Raw genomic sequence first — 20,385 nt, 5'->3', positions numbered from 1 at the left:
TAGCTCCATGTGTGAGAAAAAAAATATTTTTATTTTTTTTGTATGGAAAAAACACTTAAAGTGGATTTTTTTTAAACTGAATAGAACTGAAGGGCTGGTACTCACATGAGCTATTGCACCATACATGGCGATCAAGATGACATACAATTCTTGTGCCGTTGGGTGCCGCTTTGCACGTAGCAAGCTTTGGAAATTTTGAATTTTCGGTAGGTGATATTTCAAGTCTTTGATGTTATTTTATGAAGTTATTAACCGCTTTCAATACGAGAATAATATGTAAATTAATACTCATATAACTAGGAAAATACTAGGGATATTTTTAAATAATTTTTATTTTGAAAATAAAAAAAAATAAAAAAAGTTTAATCATTGAATGAAGTAACCAACCAGTTGGTAACTGACATTGTTATTATCATGGTTCTCAATACCAAGTCGTTGCCATAATAAAAGAAGAAGAAGAAGAAGACATTGTTATTAGTTACTAACCTGCTAATGACGTTTTAATGAAAATAATAGAAATCAATATTGATTAAATAAACAACTTAAAAAATCGAACTGCCTAATAGGCCAATAGAATTACATTTGAAATCGGAAATAATTCCTACAAAAGATTTTATTGTTTTAATGGCTTCATTTGTTACCCATTAAGACTATCCTAAATTTTCGACTTCGACGGAGTTGTGCTTAAGTGGTGGGGCCCCCGAAAGGGGCGTTTTTTCGGTTTTACGGTTATATCACATAAAGGACTTACCCTATCAAAAACTGGTCTTCATGACGGTTGAAGGGCATTTAATCCTGTATTGAATAAGACTAAATTCATAAATATTTTATTAAATTAAACTAAACTATATTGCTACACATATAATACACACAACAGTCCACTCACAACACAACACACTAATTCACTCAATACACCACTCATAACACTACACACAAATTCACTCAATACACCACAAAGTCCACAAACACACTAACTAAGAATGTATGTTAATACTTTTGGAAGAGCGGTAACCTCCTACTACAGGTATTATTATACCTTAAAAGGATGGTTACCAAAATATGTTGTTAATCCACTTTATTTATCAAATAAAACATTTTCATTTTCAGTTTTCATTTTCATATTTTGGACAAACCGTTCTCGTGCTTATCTTCGAAAAAGTTCAAAATGTACGTATAAATTAATGAACCTCTCTACGTCCAATGGCTCTTCAGTTCGTCACTCGCAGGCTCCCAAGCCTTGTAAAGGACTGACTCAACCAGTTTAACCCTGTCAAGGCTTAAGAGCTGGATGTACCTATCCTTGTTCATCCCAGCCATTCCTTAACTGCGGTTACTGCACCTCTTCTTTGCATTCTCCTGAACAACTCTGTGTTACCAGGCATCGATAAGGCAACGGTATCGAATGGCTGGGACGAACAAGGATAGGCGCATCCAGCTCGTAAGCCTTGACAGGGTTACACTGGTTGAGGCGGTCCTTTTCAAAACTTGGAATCCTGCGGGTATCGAGCCATTGGACATGGAGAGGATCATTAATTATACGCACATTTTGTACTTTTTCGAAGATAAGCACGAGAACGGTTTGTCCAAAACATATGAATTTAGTCTTATTAAATGCCCTTCAACCGTCATGAAGACCAGTTTTTGATAGGGTGAGTCCTTTACGCGATATAACCGTAAAACCGAAAAAACGCCCCTTTCGGGGGCCCCCACCACTTAAGCACAACTCCGTCGAAGTCGAAAATTTAGGATAGTCTTAATGGGTAACAAATGAAGCCATTAAAACAATAAAATCTTTTGTAGGAATTATTTCCGATTTCAAATGTAATTCTATTGGCCTATTAGGCAGTTCGATTTTTTAAGTTGTTTATTTAATCAATATTGATTTCTATTATTTTCATTAAAACGTCATTAGCAGGTTAGTAACTAATAACAATGTCAACCAGCTGGTTGGTTACTTCATTCAATGATTAAACTTTTTATTTTTTTATATTTTCAAAATAAAAATTATTTAAAAATATCCCTAGTATATTCCTAGTTATAATGAGTATTAATTTACATAATATTCTCGTATTGAAAGCGGTTAATAACTTCATAAAATAACATCAAAGACTTGAAATATCACCTACCGAAAATTCAAAATTTCCAAAGCTTGCTACGTGCAAAGCGGCACCCAACGGCACAAGAATTGTATGTCATCTTGATCGCCATGTATGGTGCAATAGCTTATGTGAGTACCAGCCCTTCAGTTCTATTCAGTTTAAAAAAAATCCACTTTAAGTGTTTTTTTCCATACAAAAAAAATAAAAATATTTTTTTTCTCACACATGGAGCTACTCATACCCTTCATACTATATTAGTAAAACAAAGGGAGGTATACTAAACACAATACATATTTTTATTTATTAATTTCTGACATTAAGTTTCTATGGTATGGGAGCTTCATTTTCAGACCACTGTGCGCCGTTTGCGTTGGGGGACTATTCTGCACTGTAGTGATCGATTATGGAAATCGTAGATATTTAAAAAATAATTTAAAAAAAATTGAAGTCAGTTTTTTTGCTGAATAAGCTACTTAATCAACTCCCTAAATATGGCGGGTATTGAAATCAACACCCTGTATATTCGAAATTCAAATTGTCATTTTTTTTATTTTGATTATGGCTTTTGCGGTTTGCACATTCAGCCAGCACTAACTAAAATATTATTAAATCATCCTGGCTGAAAATAATTGTTGAAAATGCCATGAAAATCTACTAAAATTTTGAAATAATAGTTAGTGTTTAAGTGTTTTTACTTTTAATTATCTTTAAAAATTACTGAGTAAAAAGTGAAGCGTTGTTTGGTAGTTTTGTTTTATTTTCTAAAATTAATGTGTGTTATAAAACCGGAATATTGCTTATTTTTATGTAATTTTTTGTCTCTACATAAGCACGTTCATGAACACATTTGTGAATAATCCTCCATTTATCAACATTATTCGCCAAACAAATGAAAAAAAAATTCCAATCATGACCCTTCGCTTTCCCGCCAAAAAGTCCTACAAAGCTGCACAGATACTGTAACTGTAATTACTATTTCACATTAAAAAAAACTTTTAAAAAATCTCCTCTATCGCGCGTAAATACTGGTTGTTAACAAACTGTAATCATCGCTCATGTAAGTACAGTCGTCAACACATGAATCTAAACCCTATGACCATATCCTTTAATTACGTTGTAATAAATGCTATTTTGGAATCGAAAATTTATAGTGTTGTACCTACTTATCAAAGTAAAAAAAAACAATAATAGAAAGAAACCTTTTCTTCCTCATTTTTGCGTGGTAATAACTGGCTGGTAACCAACTGTAATCGCTCATAAACGAAATATACAGTCATCGGCACATCAAGGCAAAGAATTTGTAAACCTTACTACAATCGTAATAAATGTCACTTTGCAATAAAAATGTGTACCTCTTGTGTCCACTGTACTCAGTGTCAAGTAGCACAACTAAATACTATATTAGTGTCTTATGACGTTGTAATAAATTCTATTTTACAATGAAAATGTTCCATGTAAAGTTAATAGCCCGCCAATTGATCACGCGAGCGCAAACCAATTGATGCACAAATTGTCTTGGAGACGAATTTGCTGTCACGATTTGCTGTTGATATGACACGTGATTCTCAAAGTTCGTAGCCCTGGAGACTCCGCTTTGGGTCCCGAGAAGGCCACAAAGTGAATAGAATATTTAGGAAAAAAAAATACAATTTAAACAAAAACAATAGGCTAGTTTCCTAAAAAATAACTTTTAGTCCGCCAATTACATTATCCAAATAAATATTTGATAGGTACATATATTTTTATTTGTCAATCAAATAAGTAATTACGAAGATAATTATGATGCGTTAGATCCGCGTGACGACACAAAGTGCTACACAAGCACGCCTTGACGTCACGGGCCTCTTATGAACTTTGGCGCGCTTTATCTATTTCAATTTTAATAAGTTTGTAAAAGTGAAAAATACGTGTCGAGTGTTTTTTTATAAGTTAACTGACGGACTAATTCCAACTCTTCCTTTTTTACCCAGGAAACATCCCTATTGTTTTAGACACGGTATTCTTGCGTAGACAATACAGCTCCTTTCCTTTTTACATATAGCGGCTATAGCTCGAATTCAACACACCTCATCTCTAATAAAGGTAGATAATTAAATCCGGCTCGAAGGACCATCGTTGGACAAGAGGGCTGTTTTGCTTTAAAATAATAATAGACACTGATTTCTCTGAAAATTATGGAAGTAATATAATTATTGATTAGGGACTTGTTGTATTTTACGAAACTTCCTGATTTTACTTAGGTACTCGTATTAAAATTGTTTTTTTTTTGTTTGTCCACACGTACTTACTTTACTTTTTATTCCGTATTTACAAACACGTTTATAATATTAGTATAGACTTAATTAAAAAATAATTATGATCTTACTGAAACCTAGACTCAAGGGAGCTGTCTCAAGTCTTCAGACTGAACACTAGTTCGAACCGCAACGTCTCAGGGGCAGGGGGGATATTCAAGACGATGCTCGAATTGACGGATCTAGCCGTCTCTTTTACTCGTCATAGCATCTCAGGAGGAGTGAGAGAGATGTTACTGAACTGGTAAAACGATTTAGGCTTGGCGCCCACTGGCGACTACGCGACTGGACAATGGGGCTTTAATAAATTACTTAATTAAAACAATTATTCCTTATTTTAGTGCCGATTTCTTAACATGCTAAAATTAAAAAGTCTCCAGTACTCTTCATCTATTATAAGTATGTCTCACTTGCCTATCTGACATATAAAGTCAGTAGCCTTTCTGTTAGATGTTGTTGTCATCATCCTTAATCCAAGATCATCCATGTCTTATACTGTGGGCTGAGTGTGAGTTTACATTAAAAGCGCTCACTAGTAAGCGCGTTTAAAAAATGTATGAAAACTTTAGTTTTTGAACGTATCCCCCTAGGAGCGCTGTACAATCCGTCATACATTTAATGTCAATTTTTTACGCGGTCGATATCGAATGCGTTTGACGTAAACTAACACTAGGCCCCCTGTTATCCTCCTCCTCCTATGTATCGTGTTTTCTTGTGCTTGTTATAAACGCCCTCAGTCCACTTATAAACGTTCCAAACCAAAACATACCCGTAGCTTGCCCACTTGAAGGACCTCAGTCACCTTTGTCAGCATTTATTTCAGAAAATCTCTTTCTAAACACCTTATTATTTTGTCAGTTGTATGATTTGTGACAAAAACAAATCAGTGTACGCCAACCCTAACGCCGTAGCCCGCAGATTCGCGCCATCCCGTCGGAATCCATTTTGTGAGTTTGACGTTTGTCCAAAATGGCGGTAATGGACGCCCGCTAATCTTGTTGGCGAACTTCGCATTGAGGTCTAGACTTCACTAGGCTTTAAAAGTGCTTGTTTTGTTTAGTGTTTAGGTGTTTGAATTTAAATGCAACAAAAATAGAACAACAAAATGTCATTTCGATAAGGAGAATGCATTTTTTCCATCTTTTATTTAGTTTTTTTTTTCAGTATGGCTCTGTGCGTTTCCAATTTCGTCCACTGGCTCCATGTAAATTATTTATTTCAAATATACGCAATTCATTTGCCTACACTCATGCAAATTTACAGTCACAAGCGGTTATTTCATAAAGTTAAACTTTAGTTTTAATTGACATTTGGGCGGAGTTGCACCAAGTTACTTTAACCGTAACTCTTCTAAAACAGATTTTTGACGTTTGTTAAAGTTAAAGTAAGATGGTACAACCCAGTCTTATTATGATTAATTCTGGTAGTTTCCATTGAAAACAAAACAAAAACAGTCTAAGCGCCGTTTGGTATGAATCACTTCAATAACATAGCAAAAAGTTCGCCATTGACCACCGCTATTATAGTATAATAAGTATCTTTAGAACTTGACAAAAAAGCTCGCAAAAACCGGGGGCTTTGAACCCAAAAGCGCGAATGAGCTTTGGCTATTGTGTCACTGAGTTTATTTACCTATTTTTGAGACTCGCAGACTACCTACGGACTTTTTATCAGCCAAAAATTTGAGGTTTCCGGCTACTGGGACCGCAATTAACTGGGACCGCGGTCCCATTCGCTGGATCCATAAAAATTTAATATTTTTCTTCCAGCGACTAGGACCACTCATAGATAACTTAAAAAAAATATTCAAGCCAAAATCGGTTCGTTCGTTCGTTCGTTTCAGCTGAAAGACGTCCACTGCTGGACATCCTTATAAAGTAAAGTACTTTCTAAGGATTTCCATAAAGACCGGTCCTGCGCCGCTCGCATCCAGGCGCCTCCCGCGACCTTCAGCAGATCGTCGGTCCACATAGTGGGAGGCCTGCCCACGCTACGTCTTCCGGCTCGTGGTCGCCACTTAAGAACTTTCGTGCCCCAGCGGCCGTCAGCTCTACGAGCTATAATGCCCTGCCCACTGCCACTTGATTTTAGCGATTCTGCGGGCTATGTCAGTCACTCTGGTTCTCCTGGTTGGTAGGAGAACCAAAATCGGTACAGTACTAAAAATTTATGAGTGGTCCCAGTCACCGGAGGAAACCTCGAAAATGAAAATTTGGCGAGTCTTCCATGCAAGTCGCCAAATCGGTGTAATATGCACTTTTTTTGATATGTTGTTCCTTAATTAGATTCAAAATACAATGCCATATTATATCAAATATTTAAGTTATACCTATTGTATACAACGAGGTTAATGGTGCTGGTTGCGTAATAGTAAGTTTATTATGATAAAGAAATAAAATAAATAAAATCCTTGGAAATTTTACACGACGGCGGCGCCTTAGTTCAAAACTAAGCAAAGCTTGTAGGGTAGGATATAAACATACTTAAATACTTTTTTTTTGTAAATACTTAAGTACATTTTATGTATTATAGATAAAACACCCATTCCAAAACAAATATGTCAATTATTTTTGTTATCCTACACGAAAATAAAATACCTATTACTTTTTAGGTAGGTACTTTAACAAACTACCAAATTCTATTATGACAGCGTTCCTAAATGATAGAAAAATGAAAAAAATCTCAAACAAGCTCCTTAGCTCATGCTCCTAAGCACCCGCCATTACGGGTAAAGTACTGTTTTCCCGCCAAAAGTGGATCATACAATTGCATCATTTTTCTCTACAATTAGTCACGGTTTATTGGATTTAGCACAATTGTTATAATTAATAGTTTATTATTACGTCTCTCTCTATGATATAATTCTGGTTATGGCGAATTGGACAACACAAGTACTACCCGTTCGCGCTAAGTTTGCCGATCGGTGGAATGCGCGTCCCCTCCCCCAACGGCGATTAAACACAATTAGTTAGTTATTAAACGCAATTAATGTGTCTTATTTTACGCAAAAACACATTTTTTATCAATAATAATAAATAAAAAATATTTTAAATATAGTTTGATAAAGTTGTAGACGATTCCCTTCGATCGAGTGAAGTCATATCGCCAGCGGCAAACTTAAAGCGAACGGATAGTAAAGCTCATTCGCCTTCGTGAATTGCAACAATACATGTTTTAATAAATTAATAGGTACTCACTTAGTTAATTTACTAATGCATTTCATTGTGTTGCCAAATAAAATGTACTTGAACCTAACTTGAACTATGAAAATGGCCGATACATTGTTGCAAACTAATTTTCTCGAATTTTGTCGCAAAATTAACTATGTTCAGGGTGTTCTGAAGGTCTATTCCACTTTGATCAACCGAATTTGATCACCCAGGTGATCAAAGTGGACTACAAGCCATACTTTTGGAGTTTGGTGTGATAAGAAGTCAACTCTTATAACCTAGGGTGATCAAAGGCCACCAAAGTGTGTCGCCTGGAGTCCAATTTGATCACCTGGATGATCAAATTCAGGTGATCTAAGTGGAATAGTTCGCTCTGAAAAAGGTTTTCCGAGGTTAGGGAATCGACCAGTAAAAAATTTCATCAGATCCGCAGAAATAGTAAAATGACTTACTTACTTATAAGACTTTAACCGCCTCTGTGGTCTAGTGGTAGACCATCTGCTTCAGATCCAGAGGTCCTGCGTTCAATTCCTGGGGCTGCCCCATTTTCCTGTTTGGTTTGGTTGGTGGTAGAGCTTGTTCTAAGTCCGCCTGGCTAGCTACCACCATCTTACCCAAGTTTGTCGCCTTAACAACAAGTTATTACAATCTACATTATAAGTTAGAGGCAAGAATACTTAAGGGAAAACTAGCCTCTGTGGTTGAGGATTCCGGGTGAAGCTCGCTTCCACCTTCGGCCTGATCATCACTTACTATCAGGTGAGATGCGGTTGCGGGTCAAAAGCTTCCTCATTGTGGATAAAAAAAATGATAGTTTGAAAGTTTATAAGTCTCTGAGGTTGACTTGACAAAATCAAACTGCCTAAGGCGGGAATCGAACCCGCAACCTTTCGCTTGCCAGACGACTGCTCTTATTTATTATTAGTTAGTAAATTAGTTTATTATTAGTTTAAGATGCAACTCTTAACGCTAAAAGTTAAATAACTATTTCTGAGGTATTTTTTCACTCTTTCACTTGTGACCTGCGCCTGCGACTCTCACGCCCCCTGCATTCAATCACGCATTACATCAGAAGGCAACTCAAGCTTTACACTGTGGCATCTTATGGCTTTGCAATAAGTGCTATATTTCAACAACAATTTATACATTTATGTGTGTGTGATTTTCAATCAAGTACAGTTAACACTTTCACGTTCTTGAATCATCCGATGGTGATCGTTGCGTTTCCGTTATATATTTTTCCGTTATTATTTTGCTGTAATTGGTTTAAGTAATGAAAAAACATTTGTTCTTACTCTACTTGGATTAGAGTGGGTAGATTGAAATAAAAGTGTCTGTTTGTAATTTTGTTACGGCTTATTCCTAAAATTGTTGGACCGATCTCGGATTTTCACTGGTAAAAATGATGTTAAGGAACTCATTTAAATTCTAATTCTTTATTAGTATCAATGTTACGCATTATGAATATTTCATTTGTCCCATCAATAAGTGCAGTAATGTTCTTTCCTTTGAGATAATAAAGTTTATTTTATCTAAACTAGAGCCAATGAGGGCTATCGTTTTAGCGCTCACCAGTTAGCGCCACTGTAGAGTAAGGTCCTGTCACTTGCTAGTAGCGAAGACAGTGGCACCAACTGGTGAGCGCTAAAGTGGTAGGAGGACTATCGCATTTGCACTCATCAAGATGGCGCCACTGTAGAGTAAGGTCCTGTCAATCGCCAGGGGTGCCAACTGTTAAGTATAAAAACGATAGCCCTCATTCCACTTTAGATAAACCATTAGACAATTTATTAATTATTTTATTTGGAAGTAGAGTTCCTCGTATTTCTTTCTTATTTAATTTTTTCACCATTAAAATATTACAAGAAGCCTAAGGCTGGGTTGCACCATCTTACATTAACTTTAACAAACGTCAAAAATCTGTCAAACTATATACAAAAAATACCGGTTATCGTCAATGTTACGGTCAAAGTTAGGTGGTGCAACTCAGCCTAAGGTTTTGATATCCATTGAAGAAAGCCAGATTATCAAAGTAATTGTAATTCTGTCTGTGACTGTACTTCACAATTCATTACAAATGCAGTGATTTATTACACAAATCATTAGTCGATCAACAAAATTACTGTAAGTGATGTGAGAATTGTACTCCTTAGGGCTGTCAGATATAAGACATAAATAAATAAATAAATAAACTAAGTATTACCTCATAATATGAACCTTAACTTCAAACTCCTCCTATGTTCTTATGTCAAGCTGATTTTTTAAAAGATTATTTTGTAATTGTCATTGTACGAGGGCGGCACTGAAAATTTCGGGAATCAAGGAAGTGAAACAACATTACTATTTAAAAATGTATTTATTGCTTTTTAAAGTATTCTCCACGAAACTTGACACATTTTTCCATACACGAAACCAATCATTGAAGCAACCATTGCATTCGGCAGTTTGGGTCTCCAAAATGGCCGTTTTGTAGGCTTCCACAGCTTCTTCAGGTGATGAAAATCTCTGACCACGCAATTTATTCTTTATTTAAGGGAAAGTATAGAAATCATTAGGGCTTAGGTCGGGGCTGTACGGCGGATGGACTAATAATTCAATGTTTTCTTGCTCTAAAAACTCTTTTGTTCAGTGCGCGGTGTGAGAACTCGCATTGTCGTGATGGAGGATGATGCGGCGGTCGCAGTTCTCTTTACGGAGTTCAGAAACGACCTGTGGCAAATAAATGCTAGCATACTAATCTGCATTAACCGTTCTTTGTCCCCCAAGAGGAATAGTCGCAACATGGCCGGTTTTGGAGACAAACGTGGCCACCATTTTTTTTGCAACACTCCGTGAACGAACAATTTTTGTTGGCTTTAATTCATTTTCGAACACCCAAACTCGTGACTGGTTTTTTGTTTCGGGTTCGTACGCGTATATCCATGATTCGTCACCTGATACGATGTTGTATACAGCATTTGAGGATCCTGCATGTAATCTCCCGAGAGTTCTGACGCACCAAGTAACGCGAGCCGCTTTTTGCTCTTCACAGAGCGAATGCGGTATCCATCGGGAAAACAACTTTTTTACACCTAATTGTTCATGCAAGATTATTTGTATTTGACTCATGCCAATGTCTAAAGTTGCCTGAATTTCGCGGTATATCACATGTCGATCTTCTTCAATCAGCTTACGCACAGCATCAACGTTTTCTTAGGTGACTGCAGTTTTTGGACGACCTTGACGGGGATCATCACTGAGCTTGACACGTCCACGTTGAAATTCAGGAAACCAGCGATAAATTGTGGTTTTGGATCGGGCTTCATTACCAAATGCAGAAATCATCCGGTCAACACACTGTTTTTGTGTTAAACCACTTCAAAAGTCATAATAAATCATCGCTCTTGAATTTTCTCGAGTCAATTCCATTTTCTCAACGACTAAACAAGTTTGACAAGACCTTGTGATACGACCGAGAATCTTTTTTTAAATAAATAAATGGTATACGATTTTTAAAACCCTGGAGTTTGCAATTAAATAGATTTTAATATGACTGGAACAGTGGAAATATTAAATTCCCGATACTTTTAGTGCAGCCCTCGTATAAATTACTAAAAGTCCCGTTAGCCCCTCGTACTAAGTTATATAACTATGCTCACCACAATAGTCCAGCGGTGGCGGGATTCGAACCCGCGTTCCCCAGTAGGTACCTCTAGCATGAACAACTTTCGTCTTCGAATCGTTTGTGTATTTGACAAAATTCGATACTCAACCTTTGAATTAAACAATAACGTGACAATTTTGATTCTCAAAATAAGTTTCATGCAACCATTTCTCATACTAAGTTCACTTTACGACACGTTCACAAGGGCGCTGTTGCAGTTTTCGTTATAATGTTAAATCATTTAATGGCGATTCGAATACGCAAACGATTCGAACTCGATCGAAAGTTTTTCGTGCTAGTCGTACAGTGTGCCTACCATGAGTTTACTTTAGGTAAGCTCGCTAGCGAATACGTCAAAAAATTCTATGAAGATTTTATTTCTTAAAAGTAGCCGCTAGGGGCGCTGCACAATATGTCATACATTTAAATGTCATTTTTTTACGCAGTCGCTAGCGAGCACACCTAACGTAAACTCATGGTAGGCACACAGATCACGAGTCGGCCAGTGCGACCCCTTTACCGTTCGGCTATCGTGGCTTCAAATGTGGTGTAGATCCTGGCTACACAGGAGTTGCAGCGGTGGGAACGAGAGGTGGGAATAGTCCCAGAAATGTGCAACGCGCGCCCCTGGACCGACGGGCCTGATACGCGTGATCGATCGAATGAAATGCTAATGTGTACATCATTAATAATATTCACTTCAAATGATTTGGGATCCATGATACCTTGTTATATTATTTTTATTAAATTAACTAGCTGTTGCCCGCGGCTTTGTTCGCTTAATTTGGGGAGGCTAAAAACAAAGTTTTATAATTCTAAAATTATGGACTTCCCTTCAAACTTTCAACCCCTTTTCCAACGTGATAAAAAGAGATGCGTGATGCCGTCGCCGTCACGTCAAACAGAATCATTTTTGCAACCATTTGACAGTTCAGAGGCACGTAGTGACACTGGCACGCTGAAAATTTGAACTTTAAAATTTTCAAATTTTACGTGAGAACAGTGGTTCAGAAACGTGGTGACTGGTTCACTGACACACATGTCATCCAAAATAATGGTTTCGTTTGGCAGCTCGTGGTTGTTGCTCTATTCCGAAGGAATGCTTATTATTAGATAACTTTATGGTTGCGAGGCAATATTTATTTGCTTTTATTAAAGGTCTTAGACATGATATTGGAGTCAATCAGTCACCAGGGCCACAGCAAGCGATTCCGTGTTCCCAGCACATTCCTATGGTGCGTGTCCGCACACACGCGAATGGCTTTCCATCGGACGATTTAATTTTGCCACAATTTCTTTGAGTAAACATTGTGAAATGTATGCATGTTTGTGATTTTTATCGAATTGTTTTGGTTTCTTGGCTGATAGTTTTCATTAAATTACCAAGTAGTTAACGTAATACTACTTTCAAAAAATTCCTCACATTCCTTGTGAAATTCCTTGTAAATTTTTATATTAATACAACCAGTGGCCGCCCGCGACTTCGTACGCGTTCCCGTTTTACCCCCTTAAATTTACTTTCTTTCTTCCAAAAGCCATTTTAAAATAGGAAAAACAAATTAGACCAAACTAAAAGTACCAGGCGCCCATAGAACGCAGGAGACGAATTTGAAATCACTACATCAATTCCGTAGCACTCGAGAACGTAATTTGAACTCTACCGCCTTCACTTAAAGTGTAAAGCAGTTTGGTAGAACACCAACCACAGATTGCGGTAAGCAATAAAGATTAGCGCGTCGTCTGCAGTATAGGTGGCGCCACTTGAATTGGGAGTTGGGATTCACAACTCCGCCGGAAGTGCGCTAAATCTGTGGAGTATAAACAACCTTTTTACCGCTTAGAAGCAAAGGCATTAGATTGAACAGTCTAAAGGCTGTTTAGAGACGATTTTTTCGATGGACTAGGATGAGTAGTGTTTTAACTGCCAAGGGAAGGGTTATGATTTTGGCGCGAATAGCCTATGTTCAGCAGATTTTCTTTCGATTTCTAATGGTGAAAGAATTTTTCAAATCGCACCAGTAACTTCTGAGCCTATTTACTTCAAACAAACAAACATTGAAATCTTTCCTCTTTCTAATATTAGTAGAGAAATCACAGATTTATTGAAAAACATCGAAAAAGAAAATTCACAGTTGTTCTAATCAACATAATGTATGTATTTATTTTGCAATGGACATCTCAAATGGGGTTTCTTCCCCACGGACCAATCACGGATCATTTGAGTAACGCGTCGTAAATACACTTGTATTGACATTTTGACATGCATGCGGGTACAGGCGGTGTCATAAGTGGCTAACGTCAAAATTAATAATGTCAAAAAGTTTTAGTTTAATAGCAATCAAACCCTTTTATTTATTTTTTTGTCAGAAAAATGTATGCTTACAGAAAGGTCCAAAACACAAACATGTAACACAATTATTTACATAAAGATGCATGTCTTAAATAAATTATTGTGCTAATTGCTTAGCTTTCAAGATGTGTTTTTTGGCATACAACGCCTAAGATTTTACAATTTTATTATGGCCCTTATGAAACCCTAAGTAGGTAGGTACTGCCTAATAAAGATACTTTTACAATTTAAGTATTTTTTATAGTTCTGATGTTTACATATTTATTAACAGACTTCCTAAAATCAATTTAAAATAAGGATTTCCAAAAGCCCGGCCCCTAAGATGCACTACTAAAACAATCTGTTCATAAAAACTTTAATTACAAAATATTATTAACTGTGTCTTTGTCAGTAGATAAGTATTTTCTTTTTAGTTTTCCTTTCTCTCACTCAAAAATGTATTTTAGTCTTTTTAGTTTTCCTTTCTCGCTCGACTGTCCCGTATCCCGGGCCATTTCCCCTTATCCAATAAAACGTCAATTAATTGCACAGCTCATATTCGGTTTGTAACGCAGAGTGCTGGGGTGCATAGCCGATTGGGTATTTGACACCATTCATCAATAACTACAGCAGCACAACTACTTTTAAAAGACACTTCATTCTGGTCTTAAAAACTCAATTAATTTGAAATCAACTGTAAGACTTGGTTGCTTTGTTATTGAAAAAAGTTAGATAATTGAGTTGGCAAAATATAATGACCATCCCAATGATTTCCACGTCGTCGCCCGGTTGGTAGCGGTCTGCATCTAGCGCCTTCTTGCTACCTTTAAGCGATCATGGGTCAATTAATTATGTAAATAATTGCTCTATCAACTCATCAGCAATCAGATCTTAACATTGTAATCAACCAAAACATAAATTATTGCACCAATTCGGTAAAAGCAACGCCTTTTCCGTGTTGCAAGGCAAGATGAACTTGTAAAGTCAACTGCACATAAACCTACACATTGTTGTTGAAAAATAGCACTTAAGTCAACGACATAAGAAGCTACAATGTCAAGCTTGACGTGTTGACGTCTGTATTTTACCAAATGAGGCTGCAGCATGGAGATCTCTTATTTATTGGTATTGAAAAATATCTCAAAGTTACGTAACATACAATCAGTGTTTATTTGTTTTGATCGTCCGGAAATGACACTGGCTGGATATTGGGCAATTAAAAAGTTGAAGAAAACTTTTTAAAACGTGTAAAAAAAGATCTTTCAAATATAATTAATAAAATTTCAAATATTTTAAACATTGGCGTGTTTTTGCTTTTTAAGAAAGAAAGAAAGAAAAATATTTATTCGATGCAAGTAGGTACACAGCAAGATAATAACTAAAACTAGACAACAGAACGTCTACAAGCACCAAAATGGCATCAGCTCAGTATACGCCGTGACGGCAGAGAGCGCATCACGACCACTGGTATTCTGCGGATGCCAGTTGAGGTAAAGGGCGCAGCTCGCTCAGGAACAATCGGTTAATGTTGGGTAGGTTAGTTTATGAACTTTGTTCTTGTTTATAGAGCCGTAAAAATTGGGATGTATCAGCCGAAAGGTTAACGTAGCAAGTAATTTTAAACATAGATAGCCTAGACAGATTATTTAATTACATTAAAGAAAAAGAAACATTGTGAGTTTGGTCCTCAATCCATCCGTGTACTTGGTCACTATTTTATGAATTTCCCTTATTTAATAACAGTGCACAAGCCATTTAAATAAAAAAAAAACCGGCCAAGTGCGAGTCGGACTCGCGCACCGAGGGTTCCGTACAAACCTGCAAGGTTTACAAAGTTCGTTCATTACGACAATCGATGCAATCGAGTCATAACTATGGTATTTTTATTGCAAAATGAAATTCATCCCAACTATAATATTATAAATGCGAAAGTAACTCTGTCTGTCTGTCTGTCTGTCTGTCTGTTACGCTTTCCCGCTTAAACCTCGCAACCGATTTTGATGAAATTTGGCATAGAGATATAGTACGAGAGCCCACGACCAAAACCATGTGTCATAGCAATACGGCAAAAACCCTATAAAATCGTTAGATTGTATGATTCTGAACCCGACTAGGTGTGTAGTAACGGTCGAAAGTGTAGCAACTGAGTGGGAGGCCATTTCTGCTGTGTCAAAAAAAAAAGACAGTCGGTATTATAGCAATACGTCTGATAGTGAAAATGTACATAGATTTTATAATTGTATTACGAAAAAGTTTGTTTTCAGACATTTTGCGCGTAGCATATAGCCTGTGCGCATTTTTGAAAATGTCAACAAATTTAGCCGACCTGTATCATAGCAATACGGATAATTATTTTTTTTAACTTTTCGTATTGCTGCCATGATTACCAAAAACCTGTTTTCAGACACTTTAAGTGTATCAAAAAGTTGTATGATAGAGAAGGTGCTACACTTAATTTGTCTGATATAAATTTTTTGCACATGTGGACAACTTATTTTATCATGTCCAACAATTTTCAGACATATTGCTATGATACCGATCGGTAAAATTTGTTGACATTTTCAAAACGGTCTCAAAATTTAATGCGTTCACATTTCCGTCTGAAAATTGTTTTGTTCGCATCAAATAACCAAAATTTACTAATAAAAAAGATTTTCAGACGTATTGCTATGAGACATTTTTTTTGTCTCATTTTTAATTTTTTTAAGTGATTTTACGGGTTTGCGCTACACCACTAACGTCTGAAAATAATGTTTCCGGTATCTCAGAACTATCATTCAACTACAGTCTGCAAATCAGACATATTGCTATGATGCAGTTCGGTAAAATTCTTTGACAATTTTGAAAATTCGGTCAGATCAAACGCTACGCGGAAAATGTCTGATATTGGTATTTTCGAGTTCAGGATAATCGTATCTATCGATTTGATGCGGTTTTGGCCGTATTGCTATGAGACAAAAATTTTGGTCGTGGGCTCTCGTACTAATAGTTTGAGTCCCGGGAAAGAACATAGGATAGTTTTTATCCCGGTTTTTGAAACAGGGACGCGCGCGATAAAGTTTTTCTGTGACAGACAAAATTCCACGCGGGCGAAGCCGCGGGCGGAAAGCTAGTAAGTTTATATTTATTAAAAAATATATATTTTGTAATGTAAGTAAAAATTTAAGGTTTTCGGAATTTTTCCTTTATGTGTGCTATAAAACGTTGCTTCATGCCAAATTTCAAGATTCTAGGTCGACTGGAAGTACCCTTTAGGTTTTGATTCCCTTGCGAGTACTTGCGAGTTTCAAAATATGCAGCTTAAATTGCTGTTTCTTTTGATTGCGTTGACATAGAAGTTTGATTTTGTTACAGCTTAAAGGTATTATAGACCTGAGTATTTGGTATGAATTTCAATTTAATACCTCTACGCGTTTATGAGGAAATGGGTAGTAAGTTTAAAATTATTAAAAAAATATATATTATGTGATGTAACTAAAAATTTATGGTTTTCGTAATTTTTCCTTTATCTATGCTATAAGACGTTGCTTCGTACCAAATTTCAAGATTCTGAGTTCACGGGAAGCACCCTGTAGGTTTTGATTCCCTTGCAAGTGTCGAAAATTTGCGGCATAAACGGCTGTATCTTTTGATTGCGTTGGCTTAGAAGTTTGATTTTTTCACAGCTTCAAGGGACAGTAGACCTGAGTAATTGATATAAATTTCAGCTTCATACCTCCACGCGTTCCTGAGAAAAAGGGTCTTGACAGACGGACGGACGGACGGACAGACGGACAACAAAGTGATCCTATAAGGGTTCCGTTTTTTCCTTTTGAGGTACGGAACCCTAATTAACGGTCATCTTTTTGCATTGAAGTGAGACGAGGGAAAGGTTATGATATTATGATGAAAGGTGGCGAAAACACTAATTCATCGCTATTATCAAAAGGAAAAGTCTATCCTACTTAGCCCTAATTTAAAAATAAGGCCTATTATCATATTATGAACTACAGTAAGTTTTTTTTGCTACAAAAGTGTCAAATAAGGCCTAGAACCACTATAGTTAATGCTGGTTGCACCATTTTACTTTAACTTTGACAAACGTCAAAAATCTGTAAACTCCATACAAAAAGCACCGGTTATTGTTATTGTTACGGTTAAAATAAGGTGGTGCAACTCAGTCTAAAAGTTTTTTTTGCAACAAAATGTTCGCTGTCGCTGTACCAAAATCCAGATCAAATTGGTTTACTGAACAATTAACAATAAACAAACAATACAAACTACAATACAAAGAAGTGGCAGGCCGCTCTTCACACCCAATTAAACAATTTAACAAACGCAAGGGCGCCGCATCCCTGCACTATCTGACATTACTGACGTATCGGTGACGACTCTATGGATTCTCTATGGATTCACTTAAATAGGGTTTATGCGAGAAGGAACCAGCCATTTTTTGTGTACATTATTTTAAAGATGCAACTACGGTTTACGTTTGCACAAAAAAAATAACGTTGTTTTCAAGTTTGAAAGGTAAAGAATAAAAATGAAAGTTGACAAACTATGTAAAAATGAAGAAAATAAAATAAAAAAAAATTACTTTCAATCACTTAGTCATGCTCAGTCGGAAGATCACTGTGGAACCCTTAGGGCTGGGTTGCATTATCTTAATTTAACTTTAACATACGTCAAAAATCTGTTAAACTACATAAAAAAGCACCGGTTATCGTTATAGTGTCGTTAAAGTTAGGTGGTGCAACTCAGCCTTAATATAAATAAAAAAAAAGCGCAGCGTAGATAGTTAACACATTTTTTTGTATAGAGATTTATTTTTTGCTCGATGGTTTCACTCTCATTTAAACCATCCATCCTCCCCCGAGTATGCCCGAGTCTCAATGTCACCCCAAAGTTGTTAATAGATACGTCAAATGGATACTGTTATTGTTAAATAATCGAATTATTTCAGTGTCGTATTACTTACAGTTACATTTTAACTTACAGTAGAACGCCGATTATCCGAATTAATTGGGACCGGTGTCGATTCGGATAATCGAAAATTCGGATAATCGGACATAGACTGATAATATAGAAAAAGTGTGTTTAAAACGAACTGTCACACATAAAATAAACTTTATTAACTGTGTTTACAGTTCTACAATAACGCTCAGTTGAAATATATCTAGACTCCTGCGAGTTCCAACTTGTTACAACAAAACAAAATAAAAATTACTTGGTTTTAATTTTTTATATTAAGCTTAGGACCGATTCGGATAATTGGCGATTCGGTTAATCGGCGTTCGGATAATCGGCGTTCTACTGTATTTCAATATTAGAGGGGTCATAGGGAGCTATGTTTTTGTTTGTAATTTTACTTATTCTTTTCTTTTTAAATAGAAAAACACGGGTCTAAACTCTAAACGCGACATTTTTATATGGGTTAGCCTTACTCATCACGGCTTAACGTTTCGGCTGGTGCAGCCGTGTGGTCACAAGCAGGCTTTTATTTTCTTTTGTTTTTTTTTCAGCTTTTATTTTATTGTGAGTTTCATAGGCCATACATAATAGCCGTAACACGAAAAATGAACCTTTTAGGATAGAACGAAATTAACGCGGGCGAAGCAGCGGGCAAAATCTAGTTAACCATAAGTTCCAGAAAATGGTGCATTATATCTTACATTTTTGAAAGTTCTTTTTTTTTTAAGAGTTCAAGTATTTTGCCAAAATATTAGAAAGGGGAATATGTAGATACTATGCTAGAGGGTCGTGAGTGTTTGTGAGAAAGATCAGTCCGTCTGAGAGCTAGTCGAGTGTGCTATTTAGAAAAAGGAGCTAGAGGGGAAGAAATTTTGCCATTAAGTAGTAAAATGCTTTGGCTAATGATTTTCTTAACTTCGAACTCCTCCTATGTTTTTCTGATTAATTTCGTTGCGGGTCCAATGACAGTGTCTTTCCCGGGACAAACTTGACCTTCACTGGTTGAGTTGTGATGGTCAAGCTGTAGATCCTGGCTACACAGGAGTGTAGTGGTAGGTGTAGAACGAACGAGTAGGTGGGAACGAGAGGTGGGAATAGTCACGTAATGGTTTTCCTACTTGGCTAAAAAAAACCAACCGGATTTAAAACCGCCTTCTTTTGCTGCAACTGTTGAAATAATGATTTTGATAACTTTTATCATAGAGATGGTTATTTATTGTGTAAAAAAAACTTGAAATGAGAAGGGAAATAGAAGAAGAAAGTACACTATTGATATTGTTGGATTTCATGTATTTAAATAGGTTTTTTTTTGTTACAGACTCGGGTTGAAACTCCGGCAGTTGACAGATGGACGCCATTTTGTTCAAGTAATTTACGCGCCAAACGGCGAAGTGCAAGACTGCGAATACATAACGCAAGGGAAATCAGCCAGGAACTTCTTAAAAACTTTGAGAAAAGAATTAAAACTGGCCTTAGACGAAGAAGGTTACAGATTGACACAGAAAAAAAGAAGTGACGATGAGGAAAAATTTTACCGCCAATTTGGTAATTTGACATTACGAATACTGAGGAAAGGCGAGCGATTGCCACCAGATGTCGCTACTTGGTTCAATTACGACAGATTAAAAATGGAATGCCTACAAAGGCACGAAGAACTGGCTCATATGATGGAAAATAGGAACAAAATCTCAGAGAATTCTTTAGCTAGGTAATTTTCCTGCTCTAAAATCAACTTTTGAATCTACAGAAGATATGCTAAAAGCTTTACCTATCTCTCCTTTAATAAGAGCTACCGTATTTGCACTCAATCGTTGCCACTGTCGGTCGAGTGACACCTTTATACTCGACCGTAGTCGTATGCTATAGATCTAATGCTTAATTGAGTCAGTGCCTAAGATAC

At 36.5% G+C, this 20,385-nt stretch overlaps 1 protein-coding gene across 3 annotated transcripts in view; it reads left to right on the top strand.

Moving 5' to 3' along the window:
- Nucleotides 1-20,385, top strand: part of LOC135086062 (uncharacterized) — a 78,118-nt gene that overhangs the window by 27,270 nt on the left and 30,463 nt on the right. For all 3 annotated transcript variants that reach the window (XM_063980831.1, XM_063980829.1, XM_063980830.1), the window contains exon 3: nucleotides 19,804-20,193. In XM_063980831.1, the coding sequence (XP_063836901.1) occupies nucleotides 19,804-20,193 (390 nt within the window). The remainder of the gene's footprint in view (nucleotides 1-19,803; nucleotides 20,194-20,385) is intronic.

Source organism: Ostrinia nubilalis, chromosome 30 (assembly GCF_963855985.1).
Source record: "Ostrinia nubilalis chromosome 30, ilOstNubi1.1, whole genome shotgun sequence".
Taxonomy (NCBI): domain Eukaryota; kingdom Metazoa; phylum Arthropoda; class Insecta; order Lepidoptera; family Crambidae; genus Ostrinia; species Ostrinia nubilalis.
Note: the sequence above shows the minus strand (reverse complement) of the source record. Positions and strands in the feature narration are given on the sequence as shown.